Source organism: Gadus chalcogrammus, chromosome 16, assembly GCF_026213295.1.
Source record: "Gadus chalcogrammus isolate NIFS_2021 chromosome 16, NIFS_Gcha_1.0, whole genome shotgun sequence".
Lineage (NCBI taxonomy): Eukaryota > Metazoa > Chordata > Actinopteri > Gadiformes > Gadidae > Gadus > Gadus chalcogrammus.
Window position 1 is genome coordinate 15,790,078 of NC_079427.1, and position 26,367 is coordinate 15,816,444.

At 44.2% G+C, this 26,367-nt stretch overlaps 1 protein-coding gene across 12 annotated transcripts in view; it reads right to left on the reverse strand.

Moving 5' to 3' along the window:
• The window catches only part of elna (elastin a), a 50,724-nt gene that overhangs the window by 5,093 nt on the left and 19,264 nt on the right, over positions 1–26,367 (reverse strand). For 2 of the 12 annotated variants that reach the window (XM_056610607.1, XM_056610606.1), the window contains exons 6-43: positions 23,684–23,782; positions 23,519–23,602; positions 23,008–23,049; positions 22,850–22,909; positions 22,161–22,196; positions 20,813–21,049; positions 20,492–20,578; positions 20,322–20,369; positions 20,144–20,206; positions 19,974–20,006; positions 19,811–19,888; positions 18,645–18,689; positions 18,133–18,222; positions 17,982–18,032; positions 17,014–17,181; positions 16,858–16,890; positions 16,517–16,669; positions 16,007–16,282; positions 15,324–15,506; positions 14,392–14,544; positions 13,438–13,611; positions 12,505–12,657; positions 10,750–10,842; positions 10,143–10,307; positions 7,082–7,294; positions 6,409–6,558; positions 5,902–5,931; positions 5,392–5,484; positions 4,979–5,107; positions 4,860–4,895; positions 4,354–4,391; positions 3,399–3,426; positions 2,941–2,988; positions 1,475–1,528; positions 1,229–1,306; positions 851–904; positions 523–567; positions 19–69 (exon numbers count right to left, since the gene is read on the reverse strand). In XM_056610607.1, coding sequence (XP_056466582.1) covers positions 19–69; positions 523–567; positions 851–904; positions 1,229–1,306; positions 1,475–1,528; positions 2,941–2,988; positions 3,399–3,426; positions 4,354–4,391; positions 4,860–4,895; positions 4,979–5,107; positions 5,392–5,484; positions 5,902–5,931; positions 6,409–6,558; positions 7,082–7,294; positions 10,143–10,307; positions 10,750–10,842; positions 12,505–12,657; positions 13,438–13,611; positions 14,392–14,544; positions 15,324–15,506; positions 16,007–16,282; positions 16,517–16,669; positions 16,858–16,890; positions 17,014–17,181; positions 17,982–18,032; positions 18,133–18,222; positions 18,645–18,689; positions 19,811–19,888; positions 19,974–20,006; positions 20,144–20,206; positions 20,322–20,369; positions 20,492–20,578; positions 20,813–21,049; positions 22,161–22,196; positions 22,850–22,909; positions 23,008–23,049; positions 23,519–23,602; positions 23,684–23,782 — 3,651 coding nt within the window. Of the gene's footprint in view, positions 1–18; positions 70–522; positions 568–850; positions 905–1,228; positions 1,307–1,474; positions 1,529–2,940; positions 2,989–3,398; positions 3,427–4,353; positions 4,392–4,857; positions 4,896–4,976; positions 5,108–5,391; positions 5,485–5,901; positions 5,932–6,408; positions 6,559–7,081; positions 7,295–10,142; positions 10,308–10,749; positions 10,843–12,504; positions 12,658–13,437; positions 13,612–14,391; positions 14,545–15,323; positions 15,507–16,006; positions 16,283–16,516; positions 16,670–16,857; positions 16,891–17,013; positions 17,182–17,981; positions 18,033–18,132; positions 18,223–18,644; positions 18,690–19,810; positions 19,889–19,973; positions 20,007–20,143; positions 20,207–20,321; positions 20,370–20,491; positions 20,579–20,812; positions 21,050–22,160; positions 22,197–22,849; positions 22,910–23,007; positions 23,050–23,518; positions 23,603–23,683; positions 23,783–26,367 lie in introns of all 12 variants that reach the window. The other 10 variants (XM_056610608.1, XM_056610610.1, XM_056610609.1 and 7 more) reach the window with 10 other exon arrangements.

Here is a 26,367-nt window from a genome sequence, read left to right on the forward strand (position 1 = left end):
CTGGTTTTGGGGCCTTACCTCCTGCTCCACCGGGTCCCAGCCCCCCAGTAGCAGGGTACACCTGTCCACCTGTAACCACACACAGCATCCGACCCACAGAAAAGCCTGGTGAGATGACACTAGGAACTAACCGAGAGCCTCCATACATGCTGTTTCTATGAGGCTTGTTCTTCTTCGAAACAAATAGTGTCATTCTCATATCAGTTTCATATCATCATCCTAGTTGTTCAAATCGTGTTTGTTCCTCTTGTCAGTGATCCCCAGCTCTATCATATCATCTTCCAACAAATAACCCCCTGTGACTGGTGTTTCATCCCCGACGCCATGACAACGACCACCACCCCAGAGGTTTCAACTAGCTTGTTTGCTGCGCTCAAACACAGGAAGTGCAGCGCAAAGGCATTTCCTCCGACCAACCGCCACTTTGAGCACAGAGCATTTGGGCCAAAGGCTGGAGGGGTTGGTGGGGATGGTAGGGGAGGGATACACACAGTCTACCAGCCATCTTCGTTTCATACATACCCTGTCCATAACCTTGACCATATGGACCGTATGGACCGTATCCTCCTGGATCAAGGTGACAGAGAATAGCAGCTTTACGCTATCTGTTGCCTTCAATCAGCAACTTGCTGCTTAATGGGAATGTTCCAATAATGATAATCACAGATGCCCTTTTACTTTATGAGGGCAGAAATCGAAACACCGTGCAGCGACCCAGTGATCGAGGTCAAAGATGGAGAAGGGACGCGCTTTATGTAGACGAGTTTCATCAAAGATTATAAAGTGGTGGTTAGTGTTCCACAAATTGTTGTGATATTCTGACGCGAGGTGTAGGGAGTGGAGGTCGTACCTGCAGGAAGTCCGGCCGACAGAGGAATGCCAGCCCCGCCGGCTCCGCCAAACGCTGCAGAACACAAGAGCACAGGACGGATCAGAAGAGCCAGAGGAGAAGGTGTCCAGCATGGGTCAAAACCATAGACTGATATCAACGGTCTTCTTCTTCATATTGAAGCGACCGCAGAAGTCAAATCAGAACAGTTCACGTCGTCAACAAAATGTTCAGTTTCTGAGTAAATCTGCAATAATAAGATGCTATTCTAGTCAACACAAGACCTGAAAATCACACGTCTATTGCTGACTGCTGAGTGCTGCACATGAAAGCGCTCAACTGCAGTGCCAAACTAGGACAACACACACACCACACACAGACACACACACAAACACACACCTGGGGGCTTCAGTGGTTTAGCTAAGGGCAGCACACCTCCGGGCCCGCCTCCCAGGCCCACTCCAGCACCGTAGGGATCTGCAGCCGCAGGAGCAGAAGCAACAAGATGGGAAATCATTTGGACAGCTGCTGTCACGTCATTTCAATGCGTTCTCCATCACGATGCCACTCACACATGCACCAGTTAGAGGTCATGACAGGGCAGGAGGAGCTTATTGAAATGGCAGAAAAAAGTCCTTGACTTACTTCCGTAGCCGAGCCAGGGGTTACGAATCCCTCCGCCGCCAGTTCCCCCAGTCCCTAGAGAGTGATTGGACAATGATTGGACTATAAGACTCTGGAAATGAGGTTTCCGAGAGTGCTCCTCCTGCTGAATCCCATACCTTGAAGAGCACTCAGAGAGTATATTATAAAGCATGAGGATTGTGATTAAGATAAGGCTGTGGTTACTCCGGTCAGACCCCATGTGCTCTCTTGGCTGACGCCCCTTCAATCAAAGTTGACTGAGAATAATAATAATAATAATAAATGAAATTTATATAGCGCTTAATATGGTACTCTAAGACGCTTGTAGAATAACCACTGTACGCTGAAGCACATATTCAAATTCTAAAGCACACACTCGTCTTAGGAAAGAGGTAGAATGATAGATAATTGGTATCGCAATAAATGTACGTTTCATGTGGGTCAAATGGAGACGTCTTAGGGGGGAGGAATGGTCTCTGAAAGCTAAAGTTCATCATAGTGACAGCATGATGCTGTTAGGACAGCAGTGAGATGGCCAAGCTGTCTTGAATAAAGTAGCTAGACCTAGAAGGGTCTGTTCAACACACAAATGACAAGAATCATGAAGGAGATATTGAACTGGCGGAGTCCTGCAGGATGGAAAACATCCTTACACAAAAAACTTTTGTGTAATGTCTACTTAGACAGACATTACACAAAATATAAGTCATACAAGTAAAATATGACAATAATTCATGCAACGTATCAGAATCATAAAACAGCATTTAGAATGCCAGAAAGACAGAACATATTCTCTATCTACATCATTCTTCTCTGCTACAGCTAGTCAATATTTAACGTTGACAAGATGTATTCCTACAAAATGCATACATAGATAAATTGGGGGGTCTGGAAAGAAAGCTCTGATGGTGCGTTCAGCTGATCAATATAGCTGTAATATTATCGATCCATGCTGTCTGGACAGGATACTAGGGTGAGGTGACCCAGCATGGTTTTGCACATTTAATGAACAACCAATTCAATTTGAGTTGCTCTCTCTTACAACGAGGTAAACAAAAATGAGCCTTTCTAATGATCAGTTCAGTGCAATATTCTGCACAATAATATTAGAATTTTAGATTTGGTGGTATTACGTATGGTCAGCCCTCATTAGAACACCTTCGAGAAACAAGGAGTTTGCGTTATGCTAATGCAGTCTGCTAACAGGCTATCATAATTCATAAAGAAAGCCTGACACCATTTTTTTTTGTAGGTTAGGGGAGTATGTTAATATTTTTTTAAATTATTGCACAAAAAGTTAGCTATTAAGTACCATCAGAACAAAAACACTGAAATATATTAAAAACATATGTCTAGAAAGTCCTTAATTGACCCATTAATGAATACATTTCAGTCAGGTTAGAATGCTGAGGTATGTTGTGTATTACGGTATTTTGAATAATATAATAAACAGTGTAAATTCTTACCAACTGCTACATAACTCTTTGCTGGTTTCAGACCAGTTTCAGCAGCGCCTAAACAGACCAGACATATGCATCACTGTCTCCTTCGAGATAGGTTAATCGCGAACGTTCAGACATAACTATTATTTTATTTGTGTATGTCGCCACCCTGTGGCCAAAAAAGTACACTACTCTAAAAACATACATTTTACACATAAACGATAATGCTAAATTATTTTAGTTTATTATCATCTTATGCATGCTATTTTACTACAGTTTATTGATTGAACTTAAAAATACTCTTTGAATCCATACTTTTATTAGAGAATTGTTTCTCCAATGTCAACGTCAAAGTCAAATCACTTACCCATTCGTTGATAATATGAAAAGTAAAAATAGGTATGCGTCTATATAGGCTGTATATTTTCATGCTATTTTAATATCAGTTTCTGTGAATAAATAAGGAAATAATTTCTGCTTACCACTAGGTTGAACAACTCCACCACCAACTGCCAAAATGGTCAGAAATTAGGTCACAACATCATTTGGGTGTGTCAGTGTAATAAATATAGGATTTGTGAAAAAAAATTATGAACTCACCACCTAGTTCCATCCGAGCAAAATAACAGTTAAAATAAAGAAGAAATATGTAAAGTAATTAATATTGCAGAATATATCAAATGCCGTACAATACAGTGCACGTTACTGCATGGAACACAAATAAACATCTGCATTAAAATGTTGAAATGATAAAGCATCAGGTAAACAATAATCATACTTTGTATATCAATCCTTTAGCTTGATTAAATCTTTACCCAAAAGTTGAGGAAAGATCCATATATCCATATATATTGATCATTTCATTGATCATGGTAAGAATAAATTCTCTATTATAGACAAATATACTTCTCATTGGAGCAGAATCCTAAAATAATAGATCAGAGGCGATTGTCATTTGCATTATGAATGGTTATTATGTTAGTACTGTAAAGCAGAAATGTCATACAAAAAGCAGTGGACAAGCTAAAGAAAAGTGAAAGTCATGTTGCAAGAATATTGTTTTGAGGGGATAAGTTATAAAGTCAAATCTTTTTGACTTGTTATGTTTACAGTCATGTCAGAAATAATGTGGGATTCAAAAATTGTATTTAGAAATACACGAAAATACTATTTCAATGCAATGCTCGCCTTGACAGTGTTAGAAATTATAATTTAAAGTGTAAATGGTCCCTATATTCTGGTTAAAGAGGAAGATGGTGTTTTTTCTTTACTCTACTTAGAAAATCCAATTCAGATCACTCCCAGAATGCTCCCAGTAAAAATATGTAATCACAAGTAGTATAAATAAGCTATTGCATAATTGCATAACAGTTGCATAACAGTTGCATAACAGTTTTGAATGGTCTTTCTGTTTAAATCATTAATACAACAGGTCTTACTCGGCTTTGTGACCTCTGGGGCAATAGGCGTGGACTCTGCCAAAAGACAACATAGATCAACCAGTATCATCCATTGCAGTTAAGAGGGAAACAGAGAGGTGTTTACTAGCATGAGGCCTCCCTCTGGTACAGAAGTGCTAAGCTAAAGACGGTCAATAGCTTGTAGCAATAGCAGAATGGCTAACAATGGGAGGTATTGGAGGACATTAGAAGAGGCAGTGCTTTAGAAAATGCCATCAACCGATGACAGAATGTGATTGCCAAACAGCTGTGGAAATTGTGATGCCATCAGAAAAATTGCATTTCTTTATTGTATATGTGCCATTTAAAATAATAAATATTGGTAAAATTGTGCCAGTGAAGTACACAAAGTGTGATATTATTTTTCTTAGCATGTTTCATATAGAAATTTGGTTTTCCACATTTCTTCATATGGTCCTTGAGCAAATCAAACAGTTATTGTTGTGAAGTGTGTCTAATCAGAACAATTCAGCTCAACCATACCTGGGCCAGGCGTTCCTTCTAAACCTACTTCCTTTGCTGTAGACGAAGAAACAAACGAAAACGTTCACTTAAAAAATATATACAAATCAGTTAACTTAAAACCCTTAAAAAATATGTACCTGGTTTACTATCGACAGGGACACCCGTCCCAGCCGGAGACGCCCCACCAGTTAGACCTGGCCGCACCTCCACAGCCTGCCCTGGAGTGGGGTGCAAGTGTATACCGGTGCCGGTGATCCCTGATTCCGCTGGAGCACCAGGAACATGTGAGTTAGGATGTCAGATAGGGCACAGGATGGGGGGTTGGCTGGGCTGAGTGCAGCTTAAGACGCCTTCCTCTAACAGCAGCTGAATAGCATTATCTGATGATACCTCTGATGATTTGTATCTGTTGCTTATTGCTCAAATTTCTTTTTTAATGATTAAAGCTGAGGATGAGGATAGAGGATAAAGCTATAGCACGTTAACAGAATTGACATGTAGTAGTATTCAAAGTAAATCGGTATGTGTGTGTGTGTGTTTGGTTCTCTACCATATTTATCAGTCTTGGAGTCAGAGAATCCTCCATCTCCTCTTGGTTCAGGCAGTGCTCCCCCTACTGTAGGCCCCCCGGCTCCTCCTGCAACTCCATTAACAAAATACGTATTAGCATTGCTTTGCTCTGATCACTGTAGCACATGTTAACTTATTGTTAACCCACATTTTTCCAAAATGATGCTCTATTGTTTGTCCATACATTCTCAAATACAAATATATGGACACAGAATATTGCAATATCTTTGAAGGAGTATTATTTGAGTAGGAGTATGAGTCAAATATGAGGCAAACAAGTTTCACACTTTAATATCATCAGTTGGAGATCATACTTTGGATGAAAGGGCTTTGGCTCAATACTTTAGATGAGAACTGTTTTCCAATGTGTTTCTCCATGTTAGAATCAAATAATGGATATTTCACTAATTGTAATCCACTGAACTATTTTTTTGGTTAGAAGAATCAATAAAAAAATTACTTTATGGGAAAATAATTAAAGTCTGCTCACCACTAATGGGCGCTGCATTAACGTCCACACCTGTAATACAAAGGGATTTCATTTATAGCCCAAAAACTTGACCTATGGTAGCCCCTGCGGACGATCACATGCATATTTCACATTGCAGATGATGCATATGCATATGTCAAATTTTTTGTAGATTACAGTTGTATAAAATGTATGGATACAATATGTAGGGTTAAAGAACATTTGACAAACAAATGCAATAAAGTAATTTAACATCAACAGTCGTTTAACATTGACCAAGAAAAAAGACACCTAGATCCAGAGCAAAAAGCTCTTCTTTGTCAAATGTGGTAATATCATTAGTCTGTATTATATTGAGACAGGCTTACCCCAGCTGCCCCCAGAGCTGCAGGGTTACTGTGTACTGTGAGGATTTACCTCACAGTAAAACATCACACTACCACAGAGGCAATGCAGATGTGCACTCAATGTGTGTCTCTCTCTGTTTATGTGTCGGTGTTTAGTTGCTTTCGGTTGGTTTTTGCCCACCATATTTAGCAGCTTTGGCGGCAGCAGGGTTGTATCCTCCGGCAGCGGGGTTGTATCCTCCGGCTCCTACTCCTCTTCCCCCGTGGCCTGCCCCTGGTCCTCCCGCAACTTGTCCACCTGCTCCTCCTGCTCCTCCTAGTCCTCCTAGTCCTGTGGTCGAGGGAGAAAAGTGGGTCTTCTTTCAGCTCTGGGCCAGTATAGCGTATAATTGATTGATTTCAATTGACGTGTCGTGAAGTGACTTTTCTACATCTTGCATCTGCATGCTGTTGTCATAGAACAAACACAGATTACAATAGCATAGGTTAAAAAAAACATACATTACTACACTTTAGATAACTAAAGGTTAACTTAAGGTTACCCCACCATATATTGCCAAATTATAGATAACAAGACCATCGATTGCTAACCCATAGATTACTATACAACAGATTACTCTTTATAAAGTGCCACTCCATAAATAACCACACCATGGATTACCACATCATACATAACAGATTACTACAGCGTCCATTACCACACCTTGGATTGCAATACCATAGGTGTCAACTTTAGCCGCTGATGAATACCCTCCTACCCCTCATGGTACACCAGCAGGTACTGTGATGTACAGTATTTGTCACTCTCTGTATATGTGTCTGTGTTTGCTTGCTTTCAGTTTGTTTTTACCCACCATATTTAGCAGCTTTGGCGGCAGCGGGGTTGTATCCTGCGGCTGCGGGGTTGTATCCCCCTGCTGCAGGGTTGTATCCCCCTGCTGCAGGGTTGTATCCCCCTGCTGCAGGGTTGTATCCCCCTGCTGATGGGTTGTATCCTCCTGCTCCTGTTCCCGCTCCTCCGGCTCCTGGACGCGTTCCTCCTGCTCCAAAGCCTACTCCTCCTAATCCTTTGGTGGAGGGGAGACAATTTGGTCCTCTTTTAGCGCTGGGCCAGTATGAGGTATAATTGATTGATCTTAGTCGACGTGAAAAGTACATCTCCAATCACATTGTGATACGTGATTGTTCAGTGGTAGCAGTAGACTGGGTAGCCCCGCCCATTCTGCCGGCGATTTGGGTTCGCCCTGCACAAGGGTCTGGAGAAGAGCAATACATTTCTTTCTGCTTCTGGACAGGGAAGCGACGGCAATCAGCCAATCGTGTACAGAGTCAGTTTAACTAGGCCCGTTGATCACGCCTCTTGTGCTGAAGAAAATGACGGCAGCTTCCCCAGACCAACGTGCAATCTACGATTGAGCTTTGTCTGGCAATAGCCAGACTATAGTAGCAGTACACCGTGGCTAGTTAGTTGGAGAAGCATGGAGGGACACAGAGACTCTCACTATCAATTCAACATCCTCTGTATCTTTGTACTGTGGTCAAAGAACAACCACAGATTACTATACCACATATATCACAGATTACTACATCATATTTTGACTTGTAACCTGTAAAAAGATTGCTAGTTCGGTCCGTGCCACTCAGCTCCTCCTAGCTGAATGTCAAAGGCGTCACCAAGACATCTTTTCCCAACTGCTCCTGATAACACTTTCACACATTCCTCCTACTCATGGTACGCCACCAGGTACTGTGATGGGTCTCTCTCTTTTTATGTGTTTTGTGGCAACCCGGCCCCGACACGGCAGGCCTGGAAGCCCAGAGGGCAGGTAATACGTGCTGTCTACCACCCTTTTCCCCCAGAGGGCGCCAAGGGTCGCTTTGAGAAGGTCCCACTCAACGCCAACAGGAGACACCTGTGTACCAGGTCAATCAGACCCAGGTGAGGGCTATAAAAGAGAAGCTGAGAGGTAGTCTGAGACAGGAGGTACGTGACCCATGTGGGAGCAGAGAGCGGAGCGAGATTCCCTACCCGGATGGACCTTTGCCCCGGGACCCGGTCTAGAGAAGACCACAGGAGACCACGGAAGGAACTCCTCACCTGGATACCGGGACAGCGCGTGAGACACGGCCACAGCATCCCCAGTGGCTCACGGAGCCCAGACTCTTTATTTTGTTATAGTTTGCATTGACGGGTGATTCCCCTTTTTTCCGTTGTTTGGACTTAATAAACGTGCCTTGTTGGCAGTTTGAGCATCCGAGACTCTTGTTCCTTGAGCCGGGTCACCACATATGGTGGAGGATGCGGGCAACTCGACCGAGCTACGGACCATCTTTTAAGTAAACGCCGACTTCCAATGGAGGCAATCCGACCACGCAACTGTTTTTCAGTGGACGCCAGAACCCCGATGCAGAGCCCCAACAGAGCTGCAGCTGCCACCCAGAGAGAAAATGAACTCCAACTCCTCCGAGAGGCGGTCCAACGGCTCGAGCAGGGGCCCACGTTCAACAAGCAGATCCAGGAAAGGCCCGAGGAGAAGTGCACCCTGAACAGGGAGATCCAGGACCTCAAGGACATGCTGGAGGTTAAGGAGCGGAGGGTCAATGACCTACAGAACGGGATGGAGAACCTGCAGGAACAGCTTCGGGACAAGGAGAAGCAGATGGGCAGCCTGAAAGGGAGGATCAAGTCGCTGCAGGCGGACACCTCCAACACAGACAGCGCCCTCACCAGGTTGGTGGAATCCCTCGCTGAGAAGGAGCATATCATCCAGCGGCTGACGGAACAAAGGTTCCAGGATGACCAGGAGAAAGGTGAGGAGCTGGTGGTCAGCAGGACTATGCTGGAGAAGATGAGGGTGGAGCACAAGATGGCCCTGGAGGAGACTGCCGCCGGACACGAGGCCCAAAGCATGGACTGGTTCCGGGAGAGGGAGGCACTGAAGGCCCAGCTGTTGGGTTTGAAGAAGGAGCTGGAAGATAATCGGCAGGTCGCCCAACAGCTGAGCTTCAACGTCGGTCCCCAGCCCCAGCCAATTGAGACTCGTCCGGACAGACGGGGAACAGCGCCACCTGGACGGGCAGCCCAGCCGAGGCGACGCATCCGAGAGGTGGAGAGGCGGGATCGCATCCGTCAGGTCCAAGAGAGGGAGGAACGGGAGCACCTGATCCGCAAGAGGAACTGGCTGGAGGTGGAGAAGCGGCGTCTGGACGCCGAATGCATGGAGATGCAGTTCCTGGAGCGTGAGCGGCAGCGCATCCGGTCTGAGCGCCGGCGTGAGCGGTACGGGATCCAGCGGGAGCGGGTCAAGCTGCGCCGGCAGCAGGAGCAGCTACGCTTCGGGCAGGACTACCGCTCCGGCAAGCGGTCCTACAGGTTCCCGGGGGGACACTGGCCGGGGCGGACCAACGCCAACACCCTATCCAGCCTCGACGCGGGTTGCTGGTCAGTCAGAGGTGCCCCGAGCCTTCATCAAAGGGTGGAGGAGTGTGGCAACCCGTCTCTGGCACAGCACCCCTGGAGGCCAAGGGGGCAGGTTGTGGAGGCGGTGTACCACAGATTTCCGATAGATGGCGCCAGCAAGAACATCGGTGCCAATCATTGAGATGCGGAGCACCTGAGGAGCAGGTGGGAAGCATGCTTTAAAAAGCATGCTTCCACACTCATTCAGGGCTCTCCTGGTTCGCGTGTGCGGAGAGACCAGTCTTGTGGGTGATGTGCTTCCACCCGGAGGAAATAGACAATTGATTCCTCCAAAGCTGGGTTTTGTTTGCTCAGTTTGATATATGATTTAATAAAAGTGCCATTTTGGCTTGAAGTAAGCTTCAGTTGGTGTGCTGATTGGAAGGAGGCGGCTCATTCACCAAGCCGGGTTGCCACAGTTTGTGTTTGCTTGCTTTCAGTTTGTTTTTACCCACCATATTTAGCAGCTTTGGCGGCAGCAGGGTTGTATCCTCCGGCAGCGGGGTTGTATCCTCCTGCTCCGACTCCTCTTCCCCCTCCTCCTGCTCCTCCTAGTCCTCCTGCTCCTCCTAGTCCTCCTGCTCCTCCTAGTCCTCCTGCTCCTCCTAGACCTCCAGGTCCTATGGCAGATGGGAGACAGTTGTGTCCTCTTTCAGAGCCAGGCCAGTGTAGGGCTGACTTGATCTCTTTTAGCTCTTAGTGGGAAGGCCCTTTGCATGGAGAGACAAAAAGATTCTGTCTCTTATGTCTTCCTACTGCATTCGCAGAACAGCTACAGATTACTATATCAGATTACTAAACCATAGATTACAACAGAATAGAAAAGTACTCCTTAGATAGATATAACATTATTAATACACCATAGATAACCACACCATACAATACGATACCATAAATGACACACACTAAGATTACCAGACCAAAGATAGCTATACCATATGTGTCAGCTTTAGCCGCTGGTGAATACCCTCCTCCTCCTCATGGTACACCACCAGGTACTGTGATGGGTCTCTCTCTGTTTATGTGTCTGTGTTTAGTTGCTTTCAGTTTGTTTTTACCCACCATATTTAGCAGCTTTGGCGGCAGCAGGGTTGTATCCTCCGGCTGCAGGGTTGTATCCTCCTGCTCCAAGGCCTGCTCCTACTCCTCCTGTTCCTATTGGGGAGGGAGACAAGTGTGTCCTGTTTCAGCGCTGGGACAGTATAGCGTATAATTGAAGGATTTTAGTCAACGTGAACAGTACATCTGATCCCATCGTGATACATGATTGTTGAGTAGTAGCAGTACACCGGGACTGTTAGTGTGAGGGTCTGTAGCATGGAGGGACACAGAGACTCTCACTACCGATTCTATAGCTTCTGTATCTTTATCATAGAAAACTAAACCATAGATTTTAAACCATAGATTCCAACACTTTGGATTACGACACTACAGATTACTTTACAATAAATTACTACACCAGATAATACAACACCATAGATTACTGGCACTGCAAGCTTGATTACGATATCAAAGATAGCTGTACTATCAATTATTTCATCATAGATTACACCAACATAGAGTACAACACCATAGTTTAACATACCATATAGTACGACATTAATAACTCAACCATAGATAGCTGTACCATAAATTACGATACCATAGCGAAAAACACATAGATCCTTACACCATGGTTTAGCACACCAAAGATTAACGCTCCATGGAGTGCCACACAATATATGACAACACCATTGATTACTACACCAAAGATTACCAAACCATAGTTTACAACACCATAGATGACCACACTAAAGATGACCACACCATGAATAGCTATACCAGAGGTCACCAACCTTTTTGAACCTGAGAGCTACTTCATGGGTACTACTGAGTCATACGAAGGGCACCCAGTTCGATATACTCTTCTGAAATAAAAAAATTGTTCAGTTTGCCTTTAGTTATATATTATTATTACTGATTAATGATGCTCATCTATGTGAAGACTACGACGGAGTATTAGGGCCACACTTGAAGAAAAAAAATATTTTTGCCGTGACGAGATTAAAATCGACACGTCGACTTTAAAGTCAACATGTGGACATTAGACTCGAAATGTCGAGAATAAAGTTGAAACATCATATCGACTTTAATCTCTACGTGTCCATTTTTCGTTCCTCTGTCAGCACGCAGACACTCCGGGCATTCTCCCAAGCGTGCAGCGGATGACACGAAGTAGTCGGCAATAACCCTGTGGTCATTGTTTGTGGTGTAGGCCTCCATCCAAACAATATAGCGACTAAAACCGTCAATGCAACCACTGATGGCAATGCCGCACTACTACAGCGGATGACTACTCTGTGTCATCCGCTGCACGCTTTGGAGGATGCCTGGAGCGTCTGCGTGCTGACAGAGGAACAGAAAATGGACACGTCGAGATTAAAGTCGATATGATGTTTCAACTTTATTATCAACATTTCCAGTTTTAAGTCGAAATGTCGAGATTAAAGTCGACATGACATTTCAACTTTATTCTCGACATTTCGAGTTTAATGTCGACATGTTGACTTTAAAGTCGAATCTCGTCACGGCAAAAATATTTTTTTTCTTCACGTGTGGCCCTAATACTCCGTCGTAAGACACTGATCATGTCAATGATTTCTCACAAAAAAAAAGCCAATCGCGTAAAAGAGTCTGTTGAACTAGGCCCGTTGATCACGCCTCTGTGTTGGTGACCCCTGAGCTATATCCTCCTCATGGTACACCAGCAGGTACTGTGATGGGTCTCTCTCGGTTTATGTGTCGGTGTTTGCTTGCTTTCAGTTTGTTTTTACCCACCATATTTTGCAGCTTTGGCGGCAGCAGGGTTGTATCCTCCGGCAGCGGGGTTGTATCCTCCTGCCCCAAGGCCTGCTCCTCCTGGTCCTACTCCTCCTGGTCCTACTCCTCCTGCCCCTAGTCCTCCTGTTCCGAGGCCTGCTCCTCCAGGTCCTATAGTGGAAGGGTGTCAGTATAGTGTGTAACTGATTGATTTTAGTCTATGTGAACAGTACATCTAATCCCATCGTGATACATGATTGTTGAGTAGTAGCAGTACACCGCGGTTGTTAGTGTGAGGGTCTGTAGCATGGAGGCACAGAGACTCTCACTACCGATTCTACAGCTTCTGTATCTTCGTACTGTGGTCACAGAACAACCACAGATTACTTTATCATAGATTACTAAACTACAGATTATTAAACCATAGATTACTACACTTTAGATTACGACACCATAGATTAGCAATTATAGATTACAACACCATAGATTGCAAAACAATATACAACAATACAATAGATTACTACAACATATAGCACCACGCCATAGATTACTGCACGATAGATTACTATATCATAGATAACTACATCAAAGATAACTGTACAATAGATTGCCATGCCATAAATGGCGACAGCATAGATAACTAAAACATAGATAACCACACCATAGATCATTACACCATGGTATACCACATCATAGATGAACACTCCATAGAGCCACACAATATATTACTAGACCTTTGATAACTACACCATAGATTACTACAGCATTGATTACCTCACCATAGATTGCTATACAATAGATTAGCACACAAAAGATAGCTAAAGCATATGCTGCAGTTCTAGCCGCTGGTGAATACCCTCCTACCCCTCATGGTACACCACCAGGTACTGTGATGGGTCTCTCTCTGTTTATGGGTCTGTGTTTGCTTGCTTTCAGTTTGTTTTTACCCACCATATTTAGCAGCTTTGGCAGCAGCGGGGTTGTATCCTCCGGCAGCGGGGTTGTATCCTCCTGCTCCAAGGCCTGCTCCTCCTGGTCCTACTCCTCCTGCTCCAAGGCCTGCTCCTCCTGGTCCTACTCCTCCTGCCCCTAGTCCTCCTGTTCCGAGGCCTGCTCCTCCAGGTCCTATAGTGGAAGGGTGTCAGTATAGTGTGTAACTGATTGATTTTAGTCTATGTGAACAGTACATCTAATCCAATCGTGATACATGATTGTTGAGTAGTAGCAGTACACCGCGGCTATTAGTGTGAGGGTCTGTAGCATGGAGGGACACAGAGACTCTCACTACCGATTCTACAGCTTCTGTATCTTCGTACTATGGTCACAGAACAACCACAGATTACTTTATCATAGATTACTAAACTACAGATTATTAAACCATAGATTACTACATTTTAGATTACGACACCATAGATTAGCAATTATAGATTACAACACCATAGATTGCTAAACAATATACAACAATACAATAGATTACTACAACATAGTACCACGCCATAGATTACTGCACGATAGATTACTATATCAGAGATAACTACATCAAAGATAACTGTACAATAGATTGCCATTCCATAAATGACGACAGCATAGATAACTAAAACATAGATAACCACACCAGAGATCATTACACCATGGTATACCACATCATAGAACAACACTCCATAGAGCCACACAATATATTACTAGACCTTTGATAACTACACCATAGATTACTACAGCATCGATTACCTCACCATAGATTGCTATACAATAGATTAGCACACAAAAGATAGCTAAAGCATATGCTGCAGTTCTAGCCGCTGGTGAATATCCTCCTACCCCTCATGGTACACCACCAGGTACTGTGATGGGTCTCTCTCTGTTTATGTGTCTGTGTTTGCTTGCTTTCAGTTTGTTTTTACCCACCATATTTAGCAGCTTTGGCGGCAGCGGGGTTGTATCCTCCGGCAGCGGGGTTGTATCCTCCTGCCCCAAGGCCTGCTCCTCCTGGTCCTACTCCTCCTGGTCCTACTCCTCCTGCCCCTAGTCCTCCTGTTCCGAGGCCTGCCCCTCCAGGTCCTATAGTGGAAGGGTGTCAGTATAGTGTGCAACTGATTGATTTTAGTCTATGTGAACAGTACATCTAATCCCATCGTGATACATGATTGTTGAATAGTAGCAGTACACCGCGGTTGTTAGTGTGAGGGTCTGTAGCATGGAGGGACACAGAGACTCTCACTACCGATTCTACAGCTTCTGTATCTTCGTACTGTGGTCACAGAACAACCACAGATTACTTTATCATAGATTACTAAACTACAGATTATTAAACCATAGATTACTACACTTTAGATTACGACACCATAGATTAGCAATTATAGATTACAACACCATAGATTGCAAAACAATATACAACCAAACAATAGATTACTACAACATATAGCACCACGCCATAGATTACTGCACGATAGATTACTATATCATAGATAACTACATCAAAGATAACTGTACAATAGATCGCCATGTCATAAATGACGACAGCATAGATAACTAAAACATAGATAACCACACCATAGATCATTACACCATGGTATACCACATCATAGAACAACACTCCATAGAGCCACACAATATATTACTAGACCTTTGATAACTACACCATAGATTACTACAGCATCGATTACCATAGATTGCTATACAATAGATTAGCACACAAAAGATAGCTAAAGATATGCTGCAGCTTTAGCCGCTTGTGAATACCCTCCTACCCCTCATGGTACACCAGCAGGTACTGTGGTGGATGTGTCTCTCTCTGTTTATGTGTCTGTGTTTGCTTGCTTTCAGTTTGTTTTAACCACCATATTTAGCAGCTTTGGCGGCAGCGGGGTTGTATCCTCCGGCAGCGGGGTTGTATCCTCCGGCAGCGGGGTTGTATCCTCCGGCTCCGACTCCTCTTCCCCCGAGGCCTGCCCCTGGTCCTCCTGCAACTTGTCCACCTGCTCCTGGCCCTACTCCTGCTCCGAGACCTGCTCCTCCTAGTCCTAGGGTGGACATGATACAAGTAGGTCCTGCTTAAGAGATGGGCCAACATAGGATAACTTCACCATAGATTACATATATTACTAAATCATAAATTACTACACCGCATATTAAATATATGAATGCATCATATATCCCTACACTATATATGAAGATTAATACAACATTGAATACATATATTACTACATCACTACACTAAATAGGAAGATTACTACACCATAGATAACATGAATATTACATCATGTATCACTACACTATATATGAAGATTAATACAACATAGATAAGTAAACATTAATAGATTATGATTACTACACCACAGATTACAACACAATGTATTACTACACCATAGATTACCACAACGAAGATAGCTAGAACATATGTGTCAGCTTTAGCTGCTGGTGAATACCCTCCTCCTCCTCATGGTACACCACCAGGTACTGTGATGGGTCTCTCTCTGTTTATGTGTTTGTGTTTGCTTGCTTTCAGTTTGTTTTTACCCACCATATTTAGCAGCTTTGGCGGCAGCGGGGTTGTATCCCCCTGCTGCAGGGTTGTATCCCCCTGCTGCTGGGTTGTATCCCCCTGCTGCAGGGTTGTATCCCCCTGCTGCAGGGTTGTATCCCCCTGCTCCAGGGTTGTATCCCCCGGCTGCGGGGTTGTATCCTGCGGCTGCGGGGTTGTATCCTGCGGCTGCGGGGTTGTATCCTGCGGCTGCGGGGTTGTATCCCCCTGCTGCGGGGTTGTATCCTCCGGCTCCGAGACCAGCTCCTCCTATTCCTGTGGTGGACATGGTACAAGTAGGTCTACAAGTAGGAGCTGGGCCAGCAGGATAGGATTTCTACACCACAAATGACGTATCTGGCATAGATTCATATGTAGTATATATATAGTAGTATATATATATATTCATATTGATGAATATGAATTAATGAGTTCATGTTAATTAATTATTAATTAGGTCTTGGTGTTAATATGCCGTGTTGCGTTGTTTACTCGTCGAGGCCTTCTTACCATATTTAGCAGCTTTAGCCGCCGCTGAATACCCCCCAGCTCCTGGGACTCCTCCAGGGACTCCTCCAGGGACTCCTCCTGGGACTCCCCCAGGGAGGCCTGCACCTCCAGCCACTACCCCAGCACCCGGGACCGCCCCTGCCCCTGGAAGACCTGTCAAGCACGCACAGAAAAATCATCGCAATAAGATATTTGATATCAATACAAATATTGTGTATGTTAATTTCATTGTGTAAAGAACATTTCATTGCTTTGGAAAAAAGACATATTTTGAAGACAAATATTTATGTGTTGACTAGTGTAGAAGCATTGTGAAATGTATTTCACAATTCAGGTCGTACCGTATTTAGCTGCCTTTGCAGCTGCTCCGTAACCTGTTCAAAAACCAGATTGTTAAACTCGATTCAGTGATTAGATGAGCTTTTCATAATGCTACAGGGACAGAAGGTAGAAGACGGACAAGTGAATTGTAAAAGTTCAAAGGTTTGAACGCCCACCATAGTATAGTGGTATACCTCCTTGCCCTGGCTGCTGTCCTGGGTAGGCTTGTCCTGGGTAGGCTTGCCCTGGCTGTTGTCCTGGGTAGGCCTGACCGGGGTAGGCTTGTCCTGGGTAGACACCTCCAGCTCCCGGTACACCACCTGGCACTGCACCCGCAGCCACACCTACATACATACACAATCTGATATTAACTATACACTATGTATACTATACATACACATTCTATTAGTAACTATACACTATGAATGCTATACAAACACATTATATTAGAAACTATATACTATAAATGCTATACATTTCCTCCAGAAAAGCAAAAAAGTCAAATGTATAATGTGTGATGCTACTATTCAGTTTAGAAGTAATACTAGCAATATGCTGTTCCACAAGCAACAGGGTACAATGTCCGAGGATGGCTCTCAGACAAAGAGCACGTCGCTGCTATCCGGGGAGGGAAAGTGTACCGCACACCGGTCCGAGGCCATCACCCAGCTGGTGTGCTGAACGATTGAGACTGATATGAGGGACCGATATGCTGCCAAACAGTGTGGTAGAGGGCGAAGGATTGAAGGAGCTAGTTCGGTACCTTGAGAAATGCTTTCAAATGCCGCGCCAACGCTCATAGTCAATTGAGTACCCAACTAAAAGGAAAGCGCCAATTTCTTGTATTTCACAAATTTAAAAAATAAATCTGAAAAAGTTAGAGGTTAATGGGGGTCAAGCGATATATAAGTATGATGTAAATATGACTTATCTTTTGTACTATTAATGTATGTTAATGAAACAAGTTTTAAAAATTTTAATTTGTTTCATTTAAAAGATTTTTTTATTTTAAAAATGAACTTTAAGGTGAGTTTATGGTGTATATTTCAAGAGAAACCTGTAGGCATGCAGAACAATTCGTGCTCATTGTAAATGTTAAGACAATAAAGCCAACAATAAAGAGCCTTAATAAAGTAGATGTTACCGTATTTGGCAGCTTTAGCCTGGGCCGGTGAGATTCCTCCCGCGCCCACCCCTGCAGGCAGGACAACAACAGCATGAGACACTGCCCAACAATACCTCCAAACGTTATTCCAATCCTCTTCACTTCATGGATGAAAAGGGAAAACCCCCACCGGTTCCGATGGGGTACCCTGGGTTGGACCCGGCACCTCCTTGCCCACCAGGAAGACTGCCAGCTCCCCCGGTCCCGAAGCCCCCATAGCCTGACACACAGGGTCGGTATCACACATGACACTTCTCGTCAAGAACATTTCAAAACCTGTCTTTTTTTGTTCCATTCCGCTAAATATAATGTTCATTTTCAATTTTCAAAGTATTTTTATTGACAATGTTAAAGAGATGTTTACAGCTCCCTTTACAACAGTAACGCAGTAACCCAGTTCTGTACATGTTGAAATGTACAGCACTTGGTGAGATGAAGGCGTTGTTCTATTCAGCAAAGGCTCATGTTGTCGGCTTGCTGAATCCTCATGGCAACGTCCCCATGCCAAATCTTAAGCCTGGTTACAGCTCTTTGATTATGGTGATTATCTATCATTATCTACATTTTTCATGTTCTCCGATATAACGATATACGATATAACCAGAGCAAACTGTTGGAGTGTAGGTATACACGTGTACATACCATATGGAACTTTGCCACCAGCAGCTTTCTTTGCTCCATAGGCACCTGAAGACAGACAAAAGAAACCGTCTGTGCGTATACTCATGAGCAAACATGCAAAGTACAAGAAGAATGTACCCACCACATTATCCCATATAAGGCAGAAAATAAAACCGCACATTAGACTGCAATTATGCAGTTCATTGTCAATATTTCAAACTGCAAGTTATTATCTCAAATTACAATAGAGAGTGAACTCTCCAGATTGATGATATAAGACCACATAATTGTGTATTATTACTTGGAGCATTCAACATTCAGGGGGTGTGACCCACCTTAATGTGTGTGACCTAGTGTTAAGATAGCAAGTTCCTAACGCAGACATTGAAGTTCAGCTTTGTTCGAATCAATCACATATGCTGATATGCTGAAAATATATTGCCTTATATTGCAGAAAAATAACAGACAGTACGACTTGAAAAGCCGTCTGGCACTTCCAAATCTGGAAGCACCAGAACCTAGAAAACATTCACCGCAGTTCTATAATAGCTTACAGAAGAGTTTATGTTTAGATGATCATACTTATTTCCATCCATCTCAATTTAAAATGTTTTTACAGTCTCATCAATGTCATCCAATATTTTTTTAATAAAACCAATATTGTTAACATGATACAGAAGACAGATTTAAGAACACCTCAATAATCTGCAAGTTTATGTTTGTTTGCCGTATGGTCATATCAGACGCTGAACAGAAACAGTTTGAAGGCCAACATGGCATCCTTCCCCCTGTGACCGTCGGCTGAAATAACACACAGCATCACACTCTGGACCTTGATGGGAACAGTCAAGGGATGGCCATGTCTAATCTGAAACAGCAGTAACCAAGTAGTGTTCAGCAGCGTTGTTGTAGCAGTTGTGTTGTTGCCATTAACACTAATACGCCTCTTCCTCAGCAGTGATAAACCCATTGATACACCCACCATACACATCCTGGGAAAGATACCCAGGTGAGAGGCCACTGGCCAGAGATGTCCTTTACACTAGAGGGGCTAGAGCTGTAAACCAACAGCGGTTTCCAGTGGTGGCCGCAGGAGAGGCTGCCTGGCTGCCAGCAGAGGCCTGGCTGCTACCAGACTAGCTTTTTTCTGTTCATACCAGAGGATTAAGGATTTTCTTTTTTTTTACCTGGCACTTTGGGTGTTTTGAGCGGATATCCATGGAAAACCCCGGGTTGCATTGGTCCACCGTAGCCACGGCCTCCTGCTGTATTGGAATGAAGTAGCTCTAAGTGTATGACTCATACTACCTAAAGTCCTGCGTTTTAATGTGTGAGTGAAGATATGATTACCTGTGCCTGCTCCTCCCTGACCTCCGCCGGGAACTATGGAGATACAAATCAAGATGAGGGTTTCAAAACGTCATTGCTTGCCTTTTACAGCCGGACACCCTCAGTTAGCAGTATATTTGATATCATGGGGAAAAAAAGCATTTGCAAGTTGTATAATTATGTCTCCGTACGTGATTTAGGGTTTAGTCCAGTGCCAGTGGCTACCCCGGGGAGAACTCCAAGACCACCGAACCCTGGACGGACACACAATGGGCCATTCACAATGCATGAGGAACCAAGTTCACATGAACCAGAAACTACAGGATCCAGGCACACGATAACCAATAAACAAGCGGGGACTATTCCTACCTTGTCCTGGTACGAGGCCTCCTTGGTACAGACCAGGCAGGCCAACACCTGACACAGCCAATGAGACACAAGATATGTGTTACATGAAGTTTATATTACTGTGAGTGAATGAGATCTGAAATGAGGTGAATCTTCAGAGGATGTAGGTGTATGTTTGTGTCTGTCCAAACCTGGCAGTTTTGCAGCTTTCTTAGCAGCAGCAGCTGCAGCAGCAGGATTGACTCCTCCCGGCAGTCCCGTCTGGGGAATGACAGGCACTACCAAAACACCAACATGAAACACAATTGTAGGTGCAAATCCAATCCTGAGCCTTGATTCAACACAGCTGGCAGCGGCCCTTACCAGACATCCTTTTTGTGATTACATCATTTGACCACGTATTGTGCGATTATGTGTGCATGAGCCTGCATGTGTGTTTTCTTTCAAAGTGATCAAGGCAATTTTTTTTTCATTTCTAACAATTCAAACTGTTCATTAACCAGTATTTATACCTCCAGCAGGAACTGCAGCTCCGGTTCCTGCACCCCCAGGCCCGTATCCAGCACCCCCAGGCCCATATCCTGCACCACCAGGCCCATATCCTGCACCACCAGGCCCGTATCCAGCACCACCAGGCCCATATCCTGCACCACCAGGCCCATATCCAGCACCACCAGGCCCATATCCTGCACCACCAGGCCCATATCCTGCACCACCAGGCCCATATCCTGCACCACCAGGCCCATATCCTGTGGAAACCAGTGTACATTGAGTCTGGTGCAAGGTAAAAGGAGTAATACAGATATTGAGGAAAATATTTTTTAACTATTTACGGAGCAATGGTTCAGAAGGACCACAGAAGTGACTGTATTGAGAGTGAGAGTGATTACTGGAGTGAGAACTTGGGATCCCTGTGTTAAAACAACAATTCTGTCTGACTTTGGGTCCAGCAGTGGGAGCCAGCAGGGATAGGACGTCAACCCCATATCCATCATTAAATGCTTAATTTCTCTGGCTAGGAAATAAGATGTCTGCCTCTTGCTCAATAATGCTTTACAGCCGTATTAAACACACCGGCCTGTTTGTTTAACCTTCCTCTTCCATGTTGAATCTAATACTTTGCCCACAGGGCTTCCAGTCTACTGGTTGTAAGTATGTGGTCTGCAGCGATTGTTTGGCGTAAGATAGAAGAGTTTTCCAAAGCAATGTAATGTTATTGTTTTCTCATACATCTTGTTCGGATCACTGAGGTTGGAACCGAAAACTCCTCGTTTGTCAACCAATGCTGAAGTACAGGATTTTGATTTGTCTCATATTATGACTGTATGCTTAATCAGACGTTAAAAATAAGCTCATGTGCCCTCAAACTATCCAAAGGTAATAAACTAATGTAAACTTGTTTGCCAAGCATTGCTGGTTATATTACTAATAAATTGGCAACATGGAAAATATATGCCTTCCAATAGTATAGCAATAAAGAAAAATAAAACATTGCAGACCCAAGAGAGAAAAGCAAGGGGGAACGTTTCAGGTGGAAAGTTACATGTTCTGCCATGTTTTTCCATTGTATTGAGGTCAGTTGATTTGCCTCATTAGTTGCACATCTGGCTTGGTGCTAATTACAACATCCAGATGTTCAAAGAAAGTTCACCTTGGGAACCTGGAACACCTCTGCAAAAAACGGATCAATTAGAACCCATTCTGGAATTGATCACCTCTTTCGTATACACAACCAAGACAGACAGATCCTACTTTTTGCTGAATCAAAATCAGCATGAATGGGACCGTTGAGGGATGTGTAAGTATTTAGCAAATCGAAAGAAACATTTTGGAAATGAAAGAAGATGAGGGTCAGCTTACCTCCTTTCGGTGGTTTGGGACCTTTGACTCCTGCGCCTGTGAAAAGGACGATCAGAGAGTCAGATAAATAATACTTATTATTGACTTTAGTATTAATACGACTACAACCAATGCCAATGACCGCTTTTACTAGTAAATATATTGACGGTTAGAACATCATTTTGTTACTGTTATTGGGATGAAGGAAGATCAAGAGAATAAAGGAAAGGATTACGCTGGATCATTTTAATTTGTTTACCCAATTCCATAATTCTGTACTTTCTGCTCTGTTTCCATTTAAATTACATTTCCATGTCATCATTTAGCAATTAGCATTTAGAGCTTTGATTCAAAGTGACTCACATGTGAGGCTGAGCAAAATAAACCAGACAAACAATGGTGAATTGAGTACAGAGTGGGAAAGTAAAGAGTGACAATGGGAGAGTTCAGAGAGGCTACTGGAGAGTGAAGAGTGGCTATAAAGGAGTATAGAGTGGTTACTGGAGAATGCAGAGAGGCTACTGGAGATTAAAGAATGGCTATAAGAGAGTGCAGAGTGGCTGTAGGAGACACTATCTCTAAGAGAGGCTATCTCTAAGCATCTAACTCTACATCCCTGGATTGAAAATAATAGATCAATCCATGAATACAGCCACACATCCCTTGGGGACACCGACTGTGTAAGGTGCAGTCTCTAATGTTTACGTTACCTAGGCCTGGCTGCAGACCAGCGCCTCCCAACCCGGCTCCTGGCAAGACTCCCCCGTAGCCTAGAGAGACACAGTGGTGATGACGGAGGTGGCGTCAAAGATACAGCGGGGGACGTATTAGTTATTGATCAGAGTGTCGACCTGTGTTGTTTTTAAACCTGGGTATAGTCCACCTAGACGCACGCCATGTGCTCCATAGCCTGAGGGAGAAATGTTAATGAGACCCAGGTGGCTTGGTTTGAATTGGACATTTTGTCTGTGTAATAACCCCGATTTATGACTTGGGGTGGGAGGCGGATCTTCGCAGCAGGCCCACGGTTCAAGCTGCCAACCAGCTGAGTTTTGCATTAGAAGCCCTATCCACCACCAGCTATCACTGGTGGTGAGAAGCTGGTGCCTTGTCTCCAAAGGGCTGAGCAGCTATTTGGTTAGCAAGAAACGTTGCCATCAAGTCAGGGGGGCAGGGTGAGAAAAGTGTTCCCTGCTGATGGATGTGTGTGTGGATTTGGCAAAACTCAAATTAACACTCAGTTGTCAAAAGTCCAAAAAGAAAACTATACAGGATTTGAGGTTTGTATCAGCGTTGCCGTTTCATCAACCACTCATTAAGGGTTCATGCAATAAGTATGTGACAGGAGAAAGCTACTATACAAGAAGGCTATTTAATACCTGGTTTAGGACCCTTCTGCCCCGCTCCACCAGGGAAAAAGCCACCTGCTCCACCGACGGGCCCTCCGTATCCACCGTAGCCACCTTTAGAGGAGATACAAGGAGCAAGGCTTAGAGAAGGACAACCCTGCTTTTGAACAGGCGATTACCCCCTCTGCCACATACCTCCTGCTCCGACTCCACCAGCCCCAAGACCTCCGGCCCCTTGACCTCCAGCCCCTAGACCACCAGCACCTAGACCCCCAGCACCGAGGTTCCCATAGCCTAAGACATGGAGAGATATGGATGGTTGCAGTGAGAATCATCTGTATTTTAGCACTTTCAAACTGATTTAAAACTTCCCTTGGCCTGTGCTTCATATTCTGACGAATCAATGCTAAATCATTTTTTGCAGACTGTACTTTAAGTTAAACCTGGGATATTTCCTTGGTTCCTCATGAAAAATTAGTTGGAGTTTTGGCCGAACGACAGGGTTGTATTCCAGACCCGTACTTTCTCTCACGGATGTTCCGGTCCGTCTGCCTGTCTGACTACAAACACCAGAGGGAGCAATTTCGGTTTTTGCACAGTTGAGTCGAAAACGTAGTTTAAAACGCTTGCCGCAGCAACATAGTCTGGAGATTCTTCAGAGTGGCCATGGGAGGAAAATCATCTCCTTCCCAAAGCTGCTATGCATGAATAGAGTTCTATCCCAGCATGGACTTTGTACACTGACACGAACTGTGAGATGCTGGAAAGAGAAGCACGGAAAATAATACAGACAAAGTGATCTAACCACTAATATACACTCAAAAACCAAGAGATGCTGCAAAATAACAACATGGGACCAGACCTCACGACATAGATTGGAGGACATTGAATAATGTTTCGAAGCTGGAAAACTTAATTTGTGCCTCAATGTAGTTTGTGTTTTAAGTCAACTTAACTTTTGGCAGTGTGCACTTTTGACGCAAGAACCTTCAACTTTTTCTGTTATGCACAATTATATGGATAAACTGGGCCAAGGGACTTGAGATCTCGTGTTTATATGGAGAGAAAGATCTCTGATATAATCTTATGGATACAATCTTGATACAAAGAAATCTCTCTTGGCTTCTTAAAACTGTCTGTAAAAGGGCTGATGCTATACTGCTATCAAGGCATATAAACTGTGGTTCTGTCAGTGCTTTTACTATGGAGCAACACAACAGATGGATGGTAAAAATGTGTCCAATTGTTAACGGATGATCTCCCTATTCAACCATTGATTGCAACATTTCTATGGCAAGATTGCACCCTTACATAGAGAGAGAGAGAGAGAGAGAGAGAGAGAGAGAGAGAGAGAGAGAGAGAGAGAGAGAGAGAGAGAGAGAGAGGAGAGAGAGAGAGAGAGAGAGAGAGAGAGAGAGAGGGAGGGGGGAGGGGGAGGGGGAGGGGGAGAGGGAGAGGGGGAGAGGGAGAGAGAGAGAGATAGAGAGAGGGAGATGAAGAGAGAGAGAGAGAGAGAGAGAGAGAGAGAGAGGGGGGGGGGGGGGGGGGGGGCGGGGGAGGGGGAGAGGGAGAGGGGGAGGGGAGGGGAGAGGGAGAGGGGAGGGGAAGAGGGGGAGAGAGAGAGGGAGAGGGAGAGGGAGAGGGAGAGAGACGGTTCAGACAAACCGACACATGGAAGTGTGCTGGTTCAAAACCCAGTCAAAACAAGTGCTGACCTTGCCTGGTGCTTGGCACACCCATAATGCACTACTCAGTGCAACATGAGCTCAATCTAAACTAGATGACCAACAACAATCCATCTCCGTCAACATCTCCTGCTTGACTCTCCTTGAGTGCTTAAACATCCCCAGACTCACCTCGAGGTAAGACAAGACTTATAAGCAAATGGATCCAAGGTTTTGTTTGATTTCAGCTTCTCTGGCTTAAGACATATAAGGATCCCCATAAATTGCAAGTGTTGCAAAAACCGCAGAAGTAGATGCATCTAAAGTTATAGAACAAGCATTGGGGGAGAAAGCAAGTATTATCTTACAAAGAGACTGTTGTATTATAAAGTAATGTTTTAATGAGGGAATTTGGCAGCTGTTGCTTGGGAGATAAATCCGAGCCAGACCAACACATTTCTGAGTCTCTGTCTAAGATAGAGAGAGGGAGAGAGGCAGGGAGAGATGGAGAGAGCGAGCTAGAGACAGAAGGAGTGTGTGCAGTGAATGTGAGCACACTGAGAAGAGGTTCAGGCCTTGTGGCCTGTGGTCACATGTGCATCTTATATTGAATATATGGACCGAGGCCATGACAAATGCATCTCAGCGATCACTCGACATTGGACATGGCAGGTGACTGGTTGTAATGGTGATAAGAGTGGGGCCATATAGCGAACCCCACTGAAAACATGTTCGGGGTTGGGCACCAACTGACATAGTAGGTTAAAACGTCTGGGCCGAGAAAAGGAGACACAACGCAGGCAAACAGTTGCTCCCTCTATGCGTGCACGATGCCATGTTTGTTTGTTTGTGTGTGTGTGTGTGTGTGTGTGTGTGTGTGTGTGTGTGTGTGTGTGTGTGTGTGTGTGTGTGTGTGTGTGTGTGTGTGTGTGTGTGTGTGTGTGTGTGTGTGTGTCCATGTGTGTGTGTATGTGATGGACAGTACAAGCAAAACATTCAAAACAAGGGAATCACCTCATTGTTCATTGAAAGCAAAGCCAATTTAATTAACATATTGTAAGCAATGCTTCTTTAAGGCTCCAAGCAAAAGGAGAATTTGGCCAGAATATCTTTTGGCCGTTTCACTTTGCATGATATTGTTCGATTGATTTTAAAATAAGGATACGGATGGTCTGTTTCGGATCTGTTTACACCAAGCTGCCCCAACAAGCCGGC